The 22,009-nt window shown below is 31.1% G+C and overlaps 2 protein-coding genes across 4 annotated transcripts in view; both read right to left on the reverse strand.

Annotated features, from left to right (window-relative positions):
* LOC126739500 (nephrin) overlaps positions 1-22,009 on the reverse strand; it is an 835,262-nt gene that overhangs the window by 400,645 nt on the left and 412,608 nt on the right. For all 3 annotated transcript variants that reach the window (XM_050445213.1, XM_050445211.1, XM_050445210.1), the window contains exon 2: positions 12,059-12,224. In XM_050445213.1, the coding sequence (XP_050301170.1) occupies positions 12,059-12,224 (166 nt within the window). The remainder of the gene's footprint in view (positions 1-12,058; positions 12,225-22,009) is intronic.
* LOC126739516 (polygalacturonase-like) lies at positions 8,226-11,977 on the reverse strand. Its single transcript, XM_050445256.1, has 5 exons — positions 11,663-11,977; positions 11,366-11,577; positions 11,193-11,316; positions 10,910-11,140; positions 8,226-8,533 (listed from the first exon to the last, which is right to left on the reverse strand). The coding sequence occupies exons 1-5, from the start codon at positions 11,937-11,939 to the stop codon at positions 8,280-8,282; spliced, it is 1,098 nt and encodes a 365-aa protein (XP_050301213.1). The 5' UTR covers positions 11,940-11,977; the 3' UTR covers positions 8,226-8,279.

The following is a 22,009-nucleotide window of genomic DNA, read 5'->3' on the forward strand; positions in this document are numbered from 1 at the left end:
GTTTTATAGCATTCTTTCATTTAGGACACAGTTGATTTAAAATATTAGTTATATCGCTAAGTAAAATATTTGCTAAGATATTTACATCCTGCATTGTGATTTCGTCCCAATAATATAATTTTGTAAGTTATCTGCACTATATTCTTTTATCGATCTATGTAACTGGCTATATCACAATTATCATTAAATTTTTGTTTAGGATAAATAGATAATATACAGTGGTCGCTAATTTTAGGCGTTAATTGTACCTTATAAGCTACTTTTTTATCATGCGTGACAGTAATGCGTGTGAGGGTATTAACAATCTAAATTAAACCATTTTTCTATTATTATGTTGATACGCTTAAACACAGTGATCTTACTATATAACTATTAAAATAATTTTAAAAAAATTTTGCATTTTTGGTACAGAACAGCACATAGATATTTAACTCTACATAATATGGAAATTCAATAAACCCACAGATAATTTTGCACGCATTCTACAGTTTTTAAGTAATATTTAATTTTACCTCTTTTTTAAACCATTACTTCTTCAGTTCTTCTAATATTTGTGACACCCTATTTAGGTCACACCTATCGATGTTTAACTTACATGTCACTAAACTCAATTGTCACACAATCATGAGCCTCAAATAAGAGGAGTTTTGCACATATTCGTCCAAGGAAAGAATTACTAAAGACTTCATGAAGATCTTTTCCAGAAGTCGAACCGATTTTTCCAGAAATTTTACTATTTAAAGTTCTTCCGCTAATATTCTTATTTTTATGCATAACAGAAATGGACATGAGATGCCAAAGTAAATTTAGACCAAATAATAACGTTATTTTCTTATGCTATTGGATTAATTATCTAATTCTCTCCCTATTATCACTTCTCTAAGAAAAAAACCTCCTTTTAATCCCAAAAGGGTTCCTAAAGGATTTTAAGCTTCTCATCTGTCATCACGGAAAAAAAATATGATAAATGGTTGCCTCATAATTCATAATACTTTTTACCCTTCTACATCATTCCGGTTTCCAAAAATCTTCGAATAAAAACCGTTGTACGTTATAAACAACGACGAACATGGCAACTTCCATCCATTTAAATGGACCTTCTTCTCGTCTGTTTATTATATGGGGACAGCTAATGGTGTATTTTTGTTTGTGAGATGACAAGAAAATAAATAAAAGTAAATAGAGGAGGTCTCTTAATAGATCGGAATCTTTTAGAGTATTTTCAAAAATTTTGACAGATTTAGATTGAGAGAAATTACTAATGGATGAAAGTCTTTAAGTAGTAAAAAAAATTTTTTTAAATAAACAAAAACAAACTAATTAACCTAGATAATAATTAAAGGGCTGAGCAATATTTTTCAATCGAACCAATATTGGCATTGGCAAAGTTCGAGTCTGAAGCGAATGCAAACTTGTCAAGCTCATGGGGCCCACCGATATTTATCAGGAAGCAATTTTAGCACGTATAACGTGAGTTTACCTACTTGTTCCTACATGTAGATCGTACTGCGCTCCGAATTTAATGGCAAATCGATACCGCTATTTAGAATATTAGTTATGGTGCCGAGCCTTATCGGCTACCATAAGAAATTTTAATGAATCTTGTGGGTTCACGTTATCGGGTCATTTGAATAGATTTAGCATAGGAAGACCAGAATGGTTTGTTTCGTATTTTTATTGTTAAGCAACTTAAGAACATATTAAAATATAATAATTGTATAGCAATTTTTATGTGGTTTTATCTAAAATTGGAATGCCAAATAACTTTAGAAAAAGAGACGTTCGGTCTACTTATACTAAAGGCTAGAAACACTCTTTTAATATATCGTTTTCACATTTTAAATAAAAATTATACATTACTGAGATGTTTGAAAAAACGATAACCCAAAAGGTTTTAAAAATAGTTTAAAATCAAGTAATAACAAATATTACATTTTCTCAAAGAATGAATAATATATTAACAACACTATAACATAATACACCAAATAACTTTCTTAATAGGGATTCTATGGAAATAATGGATTTTAGGAGGATCACTACAAGGATTTTATCTCAGGAGTGATTAATATTAAATTATTTATTTAACTATTAGGGTATATAGGCCCACTCAAGATTTTCCCGAGGAGTATATTTTGGCGCCCAACATTTTTGTAATATTCTTGAAAACGATAAAATAATTATCGTACCAGTGATTTTTTTAAGATTTTTTACCCGGATATTGTTCTGCCGCCAGACCATACATCTACGGACTTTCTCACCACAAATTCACCATACGTGTTAAAAAGGTTTGTTGACAATACAATTGTCTGACTTTTTGTTTCACTCTAAATTGTTTTGAGAACCTTTGGTTTAAACGAATAGTTGCTATATTTAACTCCAAATAAACAGAATCTCCAATATTTAACAGACTGATCAAAAGTTTTCGTCTAAAATCTAAAGTTCACGGGTTAGATTTTTCAATAAGCTATCTCAGATTCAATATTTGTTTCCAAGTTCTTGGACTATTTGGCGATCTAAATAGGTTTTCAGTGTAGTTTTTAAGATTTTTAAGAGGACTTTGCTGTCCTAAGATATTAGTGACCGTGTTGGGTAGTTCTCGCATTTTATAATACCTCCTTTTTTGTATAATAAACGTAAAAATTTGCACGCCTTCTTGCCCAACATATAAACAATTTCTCTTGGGAAGGTATCGATTTCTGGGGATTTGTTTTTCTTTAACAATGAGATCGGTTTCTTTGGAATAGTTACTTGGCTGTGAATTTTCTGGTGGAATCTGTTCGTTTCTATACAAATCTGCACAGTTTTTAGATTTTCCTCTTATCCCAACCAGACCAGTTCTATAATTTAAACTCTTTTTTTAGCAGTTTTATTTTGTTAAATAAGTTCCTATATTTTAAAATTTTGTTAGGATTATTTCCTATTTTAACCTGGCAGAATTTATTTTCCATGTTAACCTAAAAATTCTGAATGAAATATCGAATTTTATAAAAACTGATAAAAGGATTTTTTTTTCAGCAGGGATTAATATATACCATATAAATAATTTAATTTATTTTAACTAGGAGTATATAAACCCAGTCAAGAGAGTATAGTTTGGGGCCCAACATTTTTGTGGTAAACTTTAAAATGACAAAATAATTATTTAAGCAGGTTCGTGCGTTTGTATGTTGGTATGGTATAACAACTATTTTTCTCATCAAATGATTTTAGTAACATTAGAAGTTTTTGAAGATATATTTTTCTGATTTTCTTTGAACTGATAAGATAATAAGAATATCAATAATATTTATATATTTTATTTATTTCAGACGATACAACAGATTATCGTATTTACAAAGTGAAATGACATTACAATCAAAAACGATAACTTTCATAAGCACCCTCAAAGTTATGATTCAGAAAGTCCTGCAAATTATATGGTTCCAATAAACTTCTCTTTAAACATAAAACATACATGTTTAGAGAGAAACATAAAACATTCATAAGTATATAAGGCATAAATTGACATAGTATTTATTGCTTTGAACCTACTTCTAAATGTACTTAAATACATATAAATCACAACATACATATAAATATTCTACTTCGTCAAAGCCAACCACAAAAATGTTGGGCACCAAACATACACGTTCGGCGGCTGAAAAATTTCGAATATGATTTTTGCGTAATGTGTAAGAAGGAGACGGAGTAGAGCAAGAACATACTTGGCTCCACCCTGGGCGGCTATCGCGTCGTCGTTGCACTTATCAGTCCGGTTAAACTTTGGTTGCAATTCCTCGCATACCTATGTATGTGTTAGCAGATCATGTTTACAATTTATTTCAACCTTTGGTACGAAGACGGATACAGCAATAAAATAAAAATGGTTTATAATATCATTAAAAATAGTATTGTCATGAAGTTGGCCGTTTTATATTTGCATATCCCGATCAGCAAGTCCCTACTGCTAAAACAATTTATAATATCTGGCAAAAGTTTGAGCAGTTGGGATGTGTAAATCGGTGTGAAAAATGTTCTAGTGGCGATCAGGAACCTCGTCGAACACCTGACGCTAGGATTGAAAAGGAGGTCAAGGTGTGTGCTTTTGTGGAAGTAAGTGAACCTTGTTCTAGCTCCCGAATTTCTGAAGAACTTAATATTCCAAGTCGTACAGTGCGCGATATTTTGAAAAGAAATAAGTACAAACCTATAAAATTAAAAACTCTCAAGAAATTTTTCAGAAGATCAAATAAAACGCTTGGAGTTTTGTGAAACCTTAAGAGAAAAAATTGATCAAAATGACGACTTCACAAGTAATATTTTATTTACAGATGAGTCATCTTTTTCTCTTCTAGGTCGACATAATTCTTCAGTCCTGAGATATTGGTCTCGGGAAAATCTACATTTGAGTGTACCATTACGAACTTAATACCTGCAAAAGGTAAATGTTTGGGCTGGTATCTTAGCCAATCACATTGTAGGGCCTTTTTTTATTGATGGTACCTTAAACTCTGAGAGATATTTACTTTTATTGCAACAAAATATGATACCTACTGTACGAAACTTGTATGTTAATTTTGAGGAAATTTGGTTTCAACAAGATGGATGTCCCACTCACAACGTGTGCAGGACTATTTAACAAACACTTTTCCTGAACAGCTTATTTCCACAAGAGGTACCATACCATGGCCTCCGCGATCTCCAGATCTGACGCCTTGCGACTACTTCTTATGGGGCCATTTGACGGAAATTCTTTACCAACACCGACATGAAAGAGCCGTTAATTTGGACGAATTGAGACTTAGAATTATTAATATTTCTAGGTCCATTACACCTGAAATGTTAGCCAATGTACGTAGAGAATTTTACGACAGGTTGGGATACTGTGAAGCCCATCAAGGAGGTGTATTTGAACACCTTATTAAATAATCCATTTAATTAGAATTAATATTTTGTTTAAGAGTTATTTTTCATTTTATTTTAGAATATTGTATTTAGTTTTCACCAAAGGTTTTTAAGATTTGAGCATATTAAAGTTGTTTTTTTGACTTGCGATTATGAGCACGTTAAAAAACAACAGAAATTTTTATCTTTTGTGTGCGCGTAAAATTCCAATACTTGATTCGAGGCTAACCTACCCATCTCCAAGCGCTTGCTAAACATCACTGCGAGCAAGCCGAAATTAAATTTACATTGCGAGCGGTACGAAGAATCGGCGTCGCTATCGGTGGAAGGTAACCGATGCAGTCGTTCTCTGTCTACTCTCTATCTATTAGGTCTAATACATTAAAACTCAATTCGTAAGATTCAACTCGCCAAACGTGTATAGGATCATTGTTAAGAAATCTATAAATATCATAACGTCACTGATGAGATGTTCACAACTTCCTAATAATACGGTATTTTTTCTGTATAATAAACACTCATCTGTTTGATAATTATGCTATATTAATCTATAAATATATAATAATAATAGGCATCTGTATACATAAACACATCAAACTGTACATCTGGCGAACCCAGAAAATAATACCGTATAAATTCGTCCCTAGGCTGATTTTCGTTTTCATATTTTTTTATTTCTTTGCATATATTGGCGATATTTCTCTTTGTCTTTCCACCATTGTCTTTGGATTTCTTTTGACAAATTTTTATAGGCAAATTATTCATCTGCTTCCACTTTAATAACTCTTTTACGTTGAAATAGGTCCAATGTGTGTAGTAATCCTTAATTTACCAAGTTTATGTTAATGTATAATGATTTTTTTATATTTTTAATTATTTTTTCAAGATCGTTTTCTATTTGATCCGGTCAGAGTTTATTTTCTATATTTATCTGGAAAATCCTGGATGTTAGAAGTGAAATATCAAATTTTATGACAATCACTGAAAGGACTTTATTGCAGCAGTGAGTAATATACAAAATATAAATAATTTATTTTACTGTAAGTAAGAGTACATAAACTCAGTCAAGGGAGTAAAGTTTAGTGACCAACATTTTTGTGATCGACTTGAAAATTACAAAATAATTATCAGAACGGTTGAACGTGGAAAAACGGTTTATCTTGTCAGTGATTTTAGTAATATCATAAATTCTTGAAAACGAAACAATGACTCTATAGGTTTGGTATCTAACAATTTTTGTAACTGTCTTTGAAGTAATAAAATACTTATCTTTTAATAGTGATTTATATGTAAATTTTAAACAATTTATGTAACAATATATCACCCGGAGGGGACGTCTTAAATTCCTTGCAACGCAGTGGAGGTTTTTTGGTGCCCAACATGCTTGTGATTGATTTTAAAACAATAAAATAACTATCATAGTAGCGATTTTTTGGAGTATTTTCTCACTCACTGGATTGAGTAATCAAATTTTATATTTAACAGTGATAAATTATTGAAATTTTATCAAAACCACTAAAAGAATTTTACAGCATCAATATTCGTTAGCCTGGAAAAAGGAAAATTTATTTAACTCATAAGTAAGATTATGATAATCTTAGTTTCTTAACAACATTTTTGTGATTGGTTTTGAAGTAGTAGAATATTTATCAGTGATTTATATGTATTTAGCTGTAAAATTATGAATACAGAGTAAGAGAGTAGCAAGAAGTAAAAGATTAGCAAGCCCTCAAAAGTTCGTCAAGGTTTTTCGAATTTCAAATTTTTTGTGATTAACATTTTTGTGATTTGGAAATTTATAATTATTACAGCAGTAATTTTTTAGGTGAGTCTGGAAGAAATAAACATTATTTGGCTTCCCCAGTATGCATCTCGACAATGGTTTTACTAATGTAAGAGATTTTATAAGTCCTTTTCTCAGTTTCCTTCCGTTAAATGTATGTATATTCTAATAGGGGAAGTAAATAATTTTAAGAGAATATTTCACTTTGTGTATGTATTTTGAGAATAAATCATTAAGAATATGCAGATATTATTGAGAACTTAAGCCTAACAAAAAAGGAAATGAAGGAGTAAAATAATTTGGACGAAGCTTGGAAAGCTTATAATGAAGAAATAGAAAAAAAAGAAGAAACATAAAATAAAATAAAGAATAATAAAAACTTACAAGAAAATAATGCCTGGAATAATTCTCAGATTTTTTAAAGGTTTCAAAGAATGAAAGCTAGCATGGAGAAATAAATAACAAGGGAATAAATTTATCGGGATACTCCGTAAGATGTGTCACAACTAATGCTTCCTTAGTATGGATGCTGAATTTTTCCTCCAAAACCGGAGTTAATAAATCTAATTACACAAATTGATTGTTTTCTCCTGTTTGTGATCCCTTATATTTTTGTTCCTTTACATTTTCTTTTGATTTTCTGGTTTTCCTGAGGAAGCCAAAAAGCAGAAACACGTGTCGACAGGTGCCATCTTTACTTGTTCTGCTTCACGTCTTACGGAGTATCCCCATAAACCTATTCTTTCGCTATCTTTTAAAAACTAACTGGAAGATATCCTGGAACTATCTGACAACACTTAAAGGGGACTGAATAATAAATAATTTTTTTTAAACCTAAATTAAATTATTTTTAAACGAATCGAGGTTTAAACTCGAGTTCAAGGCATCCAGACTTTTAGCTTCTTCTAGATGAAACTAAGTGACAGTAACAGTATATGCTGGGCAAAGTCTCATGCAACACCGATATCTAAAGTTATATATTATACATGTAATGCAACGGACTTTTATATAACACAAGTGAACAAGAATGTGCTCAAATCTCATTGCTTTTTAATGCGTTATATAATATGTTGCCAACACAAATTAAAGAAGAAAATCAAAATGTTAATCCCTATCTAAAGTAGCTTTAAAGACCCATTTGTTGACAACCCTTAATGCTTGGTCTTTACCTGTTTTTGAGGAATGTATGATGTAAAAGGACGTTTTTTTTTTACGCGGTGCATACATATTATTTTTGACTTTAATAAGTGGAAAGTTGTAATATTTTTTTGACCCAAGTCCTTATATTCAAGCTGTTCACTTATAAACTCACTGCCTAAACTTACATAAGGCCTAAATAAAATTATCCGCGTGTATCAAGAAAGCAGCCCGGCATGATAATAATTTACACAGCAGCGGCCATAAACTTAATTTGACGTAGTAATTTTCGTTAGGAGTGCACTAAAACGTCGAGTGTATTGCTCCCAACTGAATAAAACCTCCGTGTTCCCGATTGTCCGGACACTTAAATTAAAACTCTGCGGCGAACGTCGATTACCAAGAGAATGAGCCTCGTAGGGTCGTTTTAGGATTTTTATTTAAAATTAAGGTTAACAATGTATCTTCCATTCAATTATTTATTACAAATGTCGGTTCCTTGGGGGATGAAGTTGCAGCTGTTAGACCTCTTAGATCCATTAAATTCTATATTACTCCAGTGCCAATTTTCGCAACCGTCTTGGGCACAAACTATTGAGACTCCTTGAGCTGTTTTCGTAAGATCACCAAAGACATCCGTTATATTTAGGTTTCTTATAGGGACATTGTTTAGTGGCTCTCCATGGTTTGGATAGTTTTCTTCGATTAAAATGCCGTATTTTTTTGTTCCTAAAAAATTTATCAATTTATTAACGATATTGAAATATCAACTGGCCTCTTGATTGATTTCAGGGTCAAATTTATGTGAATATTGCAAGAATTTTAAGGCAATCAATATGTTAAGAATTCCTTGATTTTATTTAAACGTACTTTTAAGACCCTACACTTTACAGTGAATATTTTAGGGAAAAAGTTTGTTAATTTTATAGAAGTTGATTGGGAAAGAGAGTTTTCAAATAATTTGAAGTAATTGGTGGACTAAGGTGGAAATTGTTAGTGAAGTAAAATATGGGCATTCTTAGGAATAAGTTTAAACCACCTTTATTTTTAACGTTAGTTTTCCGTTAATTCCAGAAATTTGAAGTCGTTCCTTCAAGTCACTTAAAATCATGGACAATTTCTTCCATGATTCCTTCATTAAGGAAGTTTTCTTTTAGTTTTTTTATTTTATTTAAAGGAATTGAAGCCTCATATATATTTTACTCATTTAGAGCTAAATTTTCATTTTTTCCAAGTACTTAAAATCACTTTTCATTAAGATATTTTATTGTGTAACGAACTTAAAGTGGGTACTGCTCATGATAATAGTACAAGTGTGTATGTATTAAAATAATCTTTGAAGAAAAAAAACATTACACATACACACACATTTAGTAGTCCAAGCGTTCCATTACTAAAAACAATTAATAATTTATTAATTGGGCTTTCATTAATTCAATAAAATAAGATACTTAGATTATCTAACAAAAATACTATGTCTTTACTTATAGTCCATACACACACACGCCAAAAATGGGAACAAGATTAAGACTTTCATCTTAGGAATATAATTCTTTAGTACAGGTGCGCCTGTACTGCTAAAAATCTAATAGTGTGTATAAACTTAACTTCCAATAATTAAAATAACATATTATCATTTCTCAAAATGAACCTAAATTTAATTTTGTGAATTTAAAATTATGTAGGGGGTAAGTAATTAATATTATATGCTTTTATTATGCTAGCTATAATTTATATATTTGAAATAACTAAGCTTTCAGTTCAGCAATTATTGCCTAATAAATACCTCTTGACTTCTTTTTAATAATACAAAAATAAGGTCCATGTCAGGGTGTATAATTGATGGGAAATATTTGGAAAATCAAAATCACCCAGTATGTAATATGAAAATTATTAAACAAGAGAATCTTGAGAGGAAATATCAACTTCCCTTCTTAATTAATTTCAGGTTCAAATTTATGAAAATATAGTAAATCAATGTTGAGTTCAAGGATGTGTATAAGGCAATGAATACCAATTAGATAAATTAATATGTCAAGAATTCTTTGATTTTATTTAAACGTGCTTTTGAGATACCACTTTACAGTTCAATATGCTCGGGAGGAAACGTGTTTGTTGTTATACAACCTGATTCAGAAAGCAAATTTTCAAATAAATTCAAGTAAAATTTCTCATTTCTATAGATATTTTTGTAACGAAAAAACGAACAAACATACTTATTCTATAGTTTAGGCGTCCACTATTAAATAATTATTAAATTTTACCAATTTAACTCTCATTAATTGACAAAATTAAACACTTGTATTAATAACTTGATCATGCCTTTGCTTATAGTCCAGAAGTGTCAAAAATAAGAATTAAAATTAAGACTTTCATTTCAGGACTATAATTCTATATATATTCAGGCACACCTGCACTACTAAAAATGTAATAGTACCGATAAACTGAATTTCCGATAATTAGCACACAATTTTACTTATGCCCTGGGACTATATTTTGAGTTATAGTCCGGGCGTATTAGTACTAAAAAATTTATTAATAGAACAAAATTAGACTTCATCATCGGATTAAAATTTTATAGTCCAGGTGTTTCTGTACTAAAAAATGCATTAATTCCTTGTAATTTCCATTAATGAAATAAAAAATTAAATTTGCACCCTTTGATTACAATGTTATTATCGAAATGTTCTCGTAATAAAAATAAAAATAATTTTAATAAATTCCACCAAAATTGAAATTATATTTTTGACTTTTATATAACATGTAGAGAGTAAAATATTAATATAATATATTTTTAAGAAATTAAGTGTTATCAGTGCCCCATTTATGTGTATTCAGCATAAAATAGAGTTAGAATGTCATAATACTGTAAAATATTTTTTCAGCAATTTCCTTAATACCCCAGTAGCGAGATGTGGAGCACTATTAACATATAACTGTAGATAATTCAAAACATTGCGAAGGATTATTAGGTTTTTCGAACATCAATAGTGTGAGGAGCTACTAATGACTTTTTCTTCCGTTGTATTTATTTGTCATTTTGATAATGTTGTGATTTTCGCAATATAGTATTTATTTATTTAATAATAATTAAACGTTTTTTACCTGAGGCAAAAATATTTTTATAAGAAACATTCCTGATCTCTCCATTACCTCCTTCGTTATGAGTTTTTATGTGAATAACATTCTCACTATCATAAAGAGTATTATTTTCAAACAGTACGTTGCTAAGCATGTTCAAAGGATTATTTGATAAGGAGCTATTGCTAAACCCTACTGAGATGCTCAGTCCATGAGTTCCATGGCACTCCAGATTGTAAATGGTTATATTGGATCCTAAAAACGATATGCTAGAATAAGATTTATATTCACATTTTAAAAAACTGACCACATCTGAGGGCTACACAGTCATCTTGATTATGCACCAAAGCATCCTTAATAACTATATTCGTAGAATTCCAGACATCGAAAGCGTCAGTGTTCTTGGCAAATTTCCCTTCAGGAGCCACGTTCTAAAAGATCCAAATAAATAAAACAATAACCACTTCAAAATTATTTTACCTCATCTCCAGCTGTGTTATTAATAAACCAGCCACTGTAAGTGGCATTATTAGAACTGGTTACTTGCAAAACGTCATGGGGCGAATTTAAAACATAAATATTTTTAATGACTGAACCACCAAAGGTTTGCACCGTAAAGAATTGGGGTTTTGGTACTCCCCAGTCCCCCAGTCCGTCCCAGTACAGTTGACCTTGGCCATCAAATATGTGACCTAAGCAAGAATTTATTAGGCATCCATGATTCTTAAACTCAATGTTAATTTAAAAGGGTAATTTCTACTGGAATGCTTTTTTTACCTGGTTCACCCTCTACGATAACGGATGTTCCATTTATAGTAACTAATGGACCTTTCCAAGGAAAATACTCAAAAGTGGTTCGTCCTTTAAAAGTTACCTTAGTCCCATCTGTGAGATTCAGCTTTAAAGTTTCACCAGCCGGTACTGTAAGATTATTAATCACTATATTCTGGCAATTTTGAACTATTTCAGTCACTTGTGAAAACGTCGTGATTATACACTGATCACCGAATGTTAATCTTGTAAACACACTGAGCAAAAAAAATTGAAAAAGCATGGTTAATTAGCGAATAATTAAAACTGCACTAATTTCATTAAATGTAATGTAGGTACGTTATACTTGAGATTACACAAAAACACTTGAAAAAACTTTGATAAAAGATAAATAGTACTTACGAATAAATTGGGACTCGTTTCTCCTTGGCGTTTGGATCTGATTTATTTTTGACTTCCTTAAACCATATGACGATGTGAAGTCTGTCGTTGGCTACTGAAGGTTCTATGTCACAAGGAAGCTTAGCGATTTTGCCCAGCACTGCTTCGACATCATGCACACTTGTGGCTGAAAGAAGAAAAAAGATGTTTAAGAAGATTATAACAAATGTCAAAATATTTTAAAAGGTGTCTGACCACTTTGTAATATTATTTATTTAACGTATGATTAAGACATTAAGACATGAAGTATATGTATGACCGCAAAATCATTACTACATTTTTAAAATATCTACTATTTCTCAAAATAAAACTACATGACTTAAATATACCGTGCTTTTCTTTAATGTCCTCCCCTCTCTATATTTTTTGAATGGATCAATTCAAAATATTAAAACTTGAGGTAATTTAATTGATAAATGAATACTATGTTTTAAAGCAAAATTTTCAATTCTCTGCCGTATTCACAGTGACAGCGATAATTTCCATAAAAGTTTGTTTTGGTTTTTTTTTTCAGGACAGTAACAAAAATATCAGTACGAAAACAAATAAATTATTATTTTGTTTAATTATCTGTGGAATGGCCAGCTCGCTTGCCAGATTTGACACCTTTAGACTTTTTTTATGTGGCTATTTGAAGCAAAAGGTGTACGAATCTGAACCTGCTTCAGTATTGGATTTACGACAGACAATAAGGAATATTTATAGAAAAATCGATGCTAGTGTATCTGAAAATATTCGGGGTGAAATTTCGGACCGACGGTTCTTGTGTCAAGAAGTTCAAGGCAACCATTTCCAGCATCTTCTTAATTAAACTTAATGTATTTATTTAATATGTCAAGTTAAATGTTAATGTATAGAGGTACTTATTAAATATACCACCATTTTGTAGTAGGTGAAAATATTAAATTTAGATTTTAGGGTTATAAAGCACTCATTAGGACCCTTAAATGATCTGCCACAAAACCACCCTTTTTATTTAATTTGTTTTTCAAGATGGCGCCCAGCAGCATCAAAATATCTTTTAAAAAGTTGCACTTGTTGCATCATCATAGAATTAACGGTTTTCGAGAAAAACGATTTTAAACAAAAACCGTATCTTTACTAATTAAATATTCGTATTTTCAAAATTAACACAGCAACCTTGAAAACACACATTGTTAAAGGGTACTTTATTAAATAAAATAACTATTTACAATAACACACCTAATTTAATTTTAAAGTGATACTTTCATAAAAAAATTTCGAAATGTTGCCCCTCCATTTCAATATACAAATTTATTCTTCTTTGGAAGTTACCAACGAATCCTAGAGAATATGCCGTCCTTCTGTTTAATTGTTTCACAATTATCAATAATCCTTTGTCTCCGTTTACAGAAACCTTGTAAACGAGAGGTTTCAGAAATTCCCAAAAGAAAAAATCCATAGCGTTTAGATCTGGCGATCTAGGAGGCCATTACGCAAACCCATTATGTCCAATCTATCTTTCACGAAAATTTTAATATAAATGTTCTTTCACTACTCTATTAAAATGGGGTGGAGCGCCATCTTGTAGCAGCCACATTTCACGCCTTATTTGAAGAAAAACATCATCTAGTAGATTGGGCTCATTTCTTAAAAAGTTTAAGTAGACCCCACCATTTAGCCTTTGCATGAAAAAATGCGGCCCTATTAAATGATCGTTGACAATATCGGCCCAGACATTGAGGAAAAATGTATTCTGAAAACGTTGTTCTTATAACTGCATGAGGGTTTTCGTCGCACCAATATTGTTCATTATGAAGGTTTACTAAACCATCATGTCCAAAGACAGTTTTATTGATGAAGAGGCAAAAACATGTGAAATTTTAATTATGATTATGAAGGTTTTTAATGGTCCTAAAAAAATAAAGTGGAGCTACTGGATCTTTAGTGTTCAAAGCCTGAACCATTTGATAATGAAAGGGATGTAGGAGTTGCTCTTGTAAGATTTCATGAACTGCATTTTTGGAATATTTTCCTGAGTTGCAATTGATCTTACGCTAAGAATAGGCATATCCTCAATCTCATTTAAAACACCAGTTCTGTTCTTTGAGTTCGAGTTCTTCGTGGACCCCCCACATCATGTCGACTAATTTTAAATGCTCCAAATTCTCCTAGTCTCTGGTGGATAGAGCTAAACATTTGCGATCGTGGTATTCTTCTGTTCGGAAATGCTTCTCTGTACAAACGTTGTGCTCTTACCGCATTTCCCTCAGCTGCACCATAATAATAATGCATGTCGCGTAGTTCTGCAAATTAATATTTAACAAATTATTTTATTATTATACGGGATCAACCCCATAACAAAAAAGAATAATACAACATAATAATTTATTTAACCTAACCATAATAATAAACTATTAAACTCTAATACAATTAACAACCATATTAACCATTTAATTGTCATTAACACTGATTTGGTTCTGGTAACTTAACTACAACTCATAAATGAATATAAAAAAGAACACTAGCTAAAAGCTAATATCACAAATATTAAAACTTAAAATACCTTCCATAATCAAAAATTTAAAAATTGAAAAAAAATTAACACAAAGATTCAAATAATTTCCCTAATTTGATGCCTAAAACTGAGACAAGATAATGCCTGAAATATCCACTTTACCTGAGTTAAACAATCCTAAAGTCTTCTTGATTGGAGAGTGAGATGCATAATTAAAAAGGCAGGAAAAACAAACGATTATGTCTCAGGTTGGCACATTAAACAAAATCATTCTTAGAAGTTTAGGGAAATTTATATGATCATTTAACAACTTGAATATAAAAATTAGATCTAAATGTAAACGCCTTGTGTTTGTTTTAAATTTTTTAGATTAAGCATCTCCAACGCATGGTCATATATATGATTATCAGGAATTCTCATATTTAGCTTAAACAGACAAAATCTAATAAACTAGTTTCTGAACCCGTTCCAAGGCTAAGCAGCTCTTCATGTAAAATAGTGACCAAACCATTGAACCATAATCAAGCAGAGAAACCACAAATGAGATATAAATTCTCTTGCAGTTCTCCAGTGAAAAATCTCTACACTTGCGAACCACAAAGCCAAGAACCCTGAACGACCTTGAGACTATATTATTAATGTGTGTATTAAAGGTTAGTTGATCATTAAACTATAACCCAAGGTCCTTTATTGTGCTGTAGTACTGAATATATCGGCCAGCAACACTATAAGATGAATCATTTCTCTTATTTCTACTTTCTTGCTAATATTAAAAAATAAATTATTATTAATACACCATTAATACAATTTGTTTAAATCCTGCTGTAGCCTAACCTGGTCAAGGGAAGATAATATTTGTTTATAAAATTTAACTTCATCTTTTAATTTTAAAATTTTAAATCATCTGCAAATATCAAGAAGTTACTATTTTTAAAACAGGAAGCAATATCATTGATAAATATATCAAACAGCAGAGGAGAACAATGGCCACCCTGCGAAACACCAGAAAAGACAAAAATGTTGTCTAACTTTTAATAGATAACAACGGAATAATATAGCTCACAACAATATGTAATACTGGAAAAATCCTCCAGAGCTGTTTAAAATCGACATTTCCAAAAAAAATACAAAAAATGTGCTAAGTACAAATTTATAAGCCGCCTAGTTAAGATCTTAAAATTCATACACAAGAGATTATATAAAAAATGCAATGAACAAATAACACTCAGATTTAAAAATTAAAATACAGATTCTTCTAATAATTAATTAGACTCATATTTTATCGTTTCTTTTTTTGAAAAACAAAATGTGAATTTAGAAATTGACTTGGAAATTTGAGAAAACAGAAAAAAATAATTTCCTGAAGGCGAATTAATAGTATCTTATTAACCAAAAAAATAAAGAACAAAAAATATAAATAAAGTTGAAAATTATAATGTTTTTTAAAATACATTTCTATCATTACCAGTGCGAACTTGCTGGGTCCTTCCCGACAAAAAATCAGAAAATCAAGCCACTAATCTCCCAGGAAAGCCTAACAGTTCCAACCTTTTCAGTAATATGCCATGATTAACTGTATTAAAATCCTTGGAGAAGTCAGTGTAGATGACATCCACCCTTTCCCTAAGGCAGTTAGTAAATCCTGATTAAATACCAGCAAATTTGTCAATGTTTATTTTCTAAAGCTTTGGGATTGCAGATTGTATACTCACACTTCTATAATTCATTAATTTACTGATATCACCAGCCTTAAATATTGGTCCCACAAAGCTGTATTTCTATAGACTTGGAAAAGCTACTGTATCCAAAGATCTTTTAAATATAATAAAAATAGGGTGAGAAATCGTATAAACATATTTTGACAAAAAATTATTGGGAACACCATCCGGACCTGAACTTGAATGACTTATTTATTATTTACCCTAGTCTGATCGCAAGCACTAAGATTATTTGGGCTATTCTGTTTATATATAGTGGAAAAAAATTAAGCAAAACCCTCTGGAATTTCCTCACATCCTAAGAATTCATTATCCCTGTAATTTACTAAATTAGTAAGTTACTACATTTACCTACCTATCCTTATTTGAATTAAACCAAAATCTTTTAGGGTGAGTATAAAGCTGCTGATCTAATTTCAAAAGGTGATTTTGATAGCAAATATCACTGAAAGTTTTACATCTCTTTCTGAGATTAGAAAATTTAAAATAGTCAGCTGTCTCTCGATGATTGGTCCTGTAACACTCATGAGCCCCTTTCTTTAACTTAAACAATGATTTAATTCAGCCGAAAACCATTATTATTATTCATATTTTCAATCTTATGGCCGGGATAGACGTTCCGTCATACACATCAACTTGCTTGCGCAAACTTAAAATGCACGATTTATCGCGGCGTTAGTGCTGATAAGTCGGTAGATTTATTGAATTTGTACAGACAATTGTTTGGCTTGAACGAAATCAAACCGGCCAGATTTTTCTTTCGAGAACAGACTTGTCTTAGCAGTAGTTGCAATGTGTGGCAGTCCTTGCGACTTATTAATTTCGTCTCCTTGTGCTAGAGAGTATCCTGGTGCAGGGTGCACATAAATAATATAGGTTAAAATTAAGAAGTTTATATAGTTATTTAGGTAATTAATTTTTGAGTTTAAGTATGTCGGACCTGCGGCTTATGTAGAGAGACTTCCTCACAGACTTTATTAATTTATATAGAGAAAATCCATGTCTTTGGAAAGTAAAATCCAAAGAATACTCGGAAATAACAAACACAAGAAAAATGCGGTATATGAGATACTCATTCAAAAATTAAAAGAGGTAGATCCCGCAGCCAATAAAGATGGCGTAATAAAAAGAATTAATTCATTGCGTATTTGTTTCCGGAAAGAGTTAAAAAAAACTAGAAGTGCGCAGTCGGGTATGGGCGCAGAAGACTTGTATAAGCCAAATCTCTGGTATTTTAATTTATTGATGTTTTTGACTGACCAGGAGACACCGCGACAGGATGGGATGGATACTATAAATGAAAGTCCAGTAGTAGATGTAAGTATAAATATATTTAATTTAAATAGAAAGCAAAACAACTTTATAATGCTTTATTAGTGTAATTTTATTATACGTGATCTAATGAATCATATTATTTTGCCAGTTTATTTGACCCTCGCCATTAAAATATCCCACATATAACTCTCTAACTTCATTAGCTTCTTGTGCAATATTTCGATTGTGTCCATATTGTAGTCCGCTTAAAATACCAGGGTCAACTCGCAGCCCTGTATGAACTTCTGATTGTGTCCAATCTTCTTCATCTAAGGACTCGGAGGGAGTATACGAATCAGAGCATTTTTTTCGTAAATAGTTATGTAAAACAACGCACGTCAATATGACTAAATCTATGCTCTTTAATTTTAAATTAATTTCTGTATGAAGGATTCTAAATCGGGCAGAAAAACATTCTCGATAATTCTGCGTGCCCTAGACAGACGCTAGTTGAAAATTTTTCTTTTTCTTGTCAAATCTCGCAAGCCAAATGGTTTCAGTAAATTTTTACGTAGTGAAAATGCTTTATCTTCGATAAAAACCCAAGGAAGCTGAGTGGAAAATAATTTTTTAGCAGGGGAAGGAGTAGGTAATCGTAATTCTTTTTTAACAAGTTTTTCATAAAATTTAGTGTTTTCAATTACACCTCCATCCGAAACACGACCATTTGTGCCCATATGATAATAAATTATTTCGTATTTCACATTAGCAATGGCCATTAAAACTAGGCTTTTGTATCCCTTATAATTCCAGTAAAAAGAAGCAGCATCTTGCGGTGGCGATATTCGAATGTGTTTACCGTCAATGCTACCTAAACAATTAGGAAACTGCCATTCTTCTTCAAATTCCCTACCAATTCTTCTTCATTCCTCTTCGCTGCTTGGAAACTGGAAGAAATAAGAATGATAAATTAAAATACCTATGTTTTGTAAATAATTTTTTTAACATAAGTATTTGATGTAAATCTTTAAAGTATGAAATAAGTTGATAATCTGAATTATTTTCTTTAGGACGACAGTCAATTTACCGAACATGAAAACAATTTAAACAACCATTCTTCATCCGACACAGCACTACGTCCTCCATCGGTCACTCCATCCACATCAACATCAAATTCCAGAATTAGTGTCAAAAGAATTTGAATTGCAGCGATGAAGTTTTAAATATTGTAGCAAGTAAACTTCAAAGGAAAATATGCAGCTTTCGGCCAACATGTAGGCCAAGAACTTCAAGAACTGCCTTCTGAGATGGCCATATATTGCAAAAAGGTGATTAATGAAGCAATCTTCCATGCACAAATGAAAAAATTTTACCAGACATCAAAAATCGTAACCCAGATCGAAGCAGATAGATCAGCAGCAACTCCTGATATACACACTTTTCAGTATAATCAGGAGGTTAGTCGGCCAAGTAGCACTGAAGTTTTAAGATTGACTCCAGAAGGACCCGTGACACCCTTTCAACGCTTTGGGGGATTAAATCCAATATTTCATGGAATAGACACTTTTCAGTATGATCATGGAAGGGTTAGATCGCGCATTGGAACTTATGAAACTGCAACATCGCTAGGGGAAGCAACCAATGATCTCCCACAATCCGTTGGAGGATATTATTCAAGATACAACGTTGAAGATAATAATTAAATTAAGTATAATTAGGTTTAATACGTTATACTATTTTTAATAAAATACCTTACGTTCAAATATTCATTTTTTAATCCTTCGTAAATAACTCTGCATGTATCCGGTATAATTTCACCAAGTGCTTGACGAGATATTGCACATGAAAATTTCAAGTCAGCATAGCTTCTTCCTGTTGCTAAAAAGCGTAGAGTTGCGCTGAGCCTCTCATGTGGTGATATTGCTTTTTTCATAACAGTATCCATCCTTTTACTACCTGGAGCAATTCCATATAAGTTTCTTCGTCCATACGTAAATAATTGAAGCAATCCTCAGGTTCTAATCGAAGCTCATTTAGTAAATGTAGGTGTGATAATTCGTGTCGCTTAAGTAACCACTCTTTTGACCACTTGTAACGTTTTCTCTTATTTATTTTTTTCTTTTTTGCTATAATAGCAATAGCAGCCGCAAACAATAAAAGATCGTCAGTCATCTTGATTTTGGACGTTTAAATTGATCAACAAAATGAACAAGACTAAATAGTTAGTGGTCAAATGAGGAATTCAGTCTTGCCGTACAACTTAAGTTTGCGCAAGCAAGTTGATGTATATGACGGGGCGTCTATCCCGGCCTTTAATGATTTTAAAATTATCAAAATTGCAAATAATATTATCTGTGAATATAATACAATGTCGTAACTCACTTCCGTGGAAACTAAGGCGTTTTGTTTCAGGGCTTGCTTTGTTAATTTTTGAAAATCAAAATTTCTAATTAAACGTACGTAAATGTTTAAAGTGGTTTTTCTCGGAAACCATTAATTCTACGATGATGCAACAGGAGCACCTTTTTAAAAGTTATTTTAATGCTCTTTACTAAATTCACATCCAAATTTATAAAAAGATTAAAAGAAGAAAGTTCTAAGTCTTTTTCTTAAGGTAAAGGACAGCTTAAGCCTTTTGTCATTGACGACTAGTGTCAAATTAATAGGGTGAATACAAAGAAACACTAGTTACATGCATGCAAAATTTGGCGAAAATCAGTTGACTAAAAAAAAGTTATTAAAGAAAATAAGAAAAAAAATATTTTTTTAACACCCTGTATCTTCCTTAATTTTGAGTTTTCATAAAAAATTGATAGAAGTCTGTAGCATTAATTTTTCATGTAGAATCGCCCACGGAAATCCTGAGGCGTAATACTCACTCGTAATAAGGTATTTTGATTAACGTTGTAATTAGAGGCTATCGGTTTTAGCTTATAAGAAAAAGTCATAATATTAGATTTTGTTACACTTCCCTATAAACCATTCTCAAACACCAATTGCTAATCAAATTAAGATTCCGTTAAAATCTCATGCAATCACAAATGTTTTTAATCCGTGTGTATAATTTATATAAGTTATAGTAAAAAATCACAGTCGAGTTTATTGACCGTATCATTAATAAAAAATTAATACCTGTACAAGTATGATTTATTTTAAATAAAGCGACTATAGAATTCCAAGGTCCAAAATGAATTAGTTTACTTAAAACTAAATTATTTTCCAACTGATCAAAAACTATTGTATATAAAGTCAAGATAGATAACATCGACATCTATGATTTCGGTAATTTTCTGAGTTATTAAAATTTCTTTTCTAAGATTTCTTGTCATAGATCTTTCTTTAGAAAAGCCATGCTGTTGGATATTAATCATATTTTTGGTTAAAGGAAAAAGTCTATCATGAATTAGAAACACAAAAACTTTATAGAATTAACAAGCAATAGCTACAGCCTTATAATTAATTACATTAGAACTATAATTTTTTAGATGACAGAAGACAATAGTTAATAAAATTCTAAAATTTCTGGCGTTACTTAAATAATTATTATAATGTTAATTTTAAATATCTGTTTACGTTTATTGAGTTTTCTTTATATCATTTCTTTAATAACGTTTATTAAAGTGTTGCTGTTTACTTTAAATGCTCACTGTTATGAATAATAAAGCGTTAAGCTTTGAGTAGTAAAAGCTGAACTACAATTTAGATTTAGTATAAGAACGAGAGACGTGATTTTCGTACAAGTCTTAAGATTTAAGTAAAAGGGATACTTACATTTAAAACGAGAAGTTAATTTTTGAACTGTACAAGAAGTTCAGATTTACTCTCACCACAAATTATGTCATAAAATAACTTCTACAAAAGCTAAAAGGCACAATGGGTGAAAAAGAACAGCTGATGATAAATATTTATTTTTTAAATAAAATTTTTTTAACCAATATGTTTAAATTTCTTTTATATCATTCTAAATCTGTATTCCTGTGCCCCAAATATCATCACCCTATTTAGTTTTACGACAATTGTTTAATATTCTATCCTCAGCTCGTACTTACAAATTGCACATTTCCACTGTAGCCTGATTTCTAGATCGAGGTCACTGGGGGCAGTATCAGATTATCAGAACAGACTCGGTCTTAATTGTACATCCCCGAGGCAAATTTATGCGAACGTCTCAGATAATAACTGGACATTAGTCAGAAGCTTAACCTCCGATAGCCCGACTTATCAATTGAAAACTAACTACTTATATCTGACGAGAGAACTTTAATTAAAATTTATTTTCAACATTCCGTGAAATTTAATTAAACTCAAGTATATTTAATTATTTTACGTTCTGTAAATAGCTTGAAATTTATTATTAAAATGGTAGCGAATAAGTAGGTTAAATTGTCATATTTCAGGTCTAAATTGAGTATTCGTATCTAATTAACTTGTCAGTTTACACTATGATCTAATTTCGGCAAT

The sequence above is a fragment of the Anthonomus grandis genome, chromosome 8, assembly GCF_022605725.1.
Source record: "Anthonomus grandis grandis chromosome 8, icAntGran1.3, whole genome shotgun sequence".
In the NCBI taxonomy this organism is placed as follows: domain Eukaryota; kingdom Metazoa; phylum Arthropoda; class Insecta; order Coleoptera; family Curculionidae; genus Anthonomus; species Anthonomus grandis.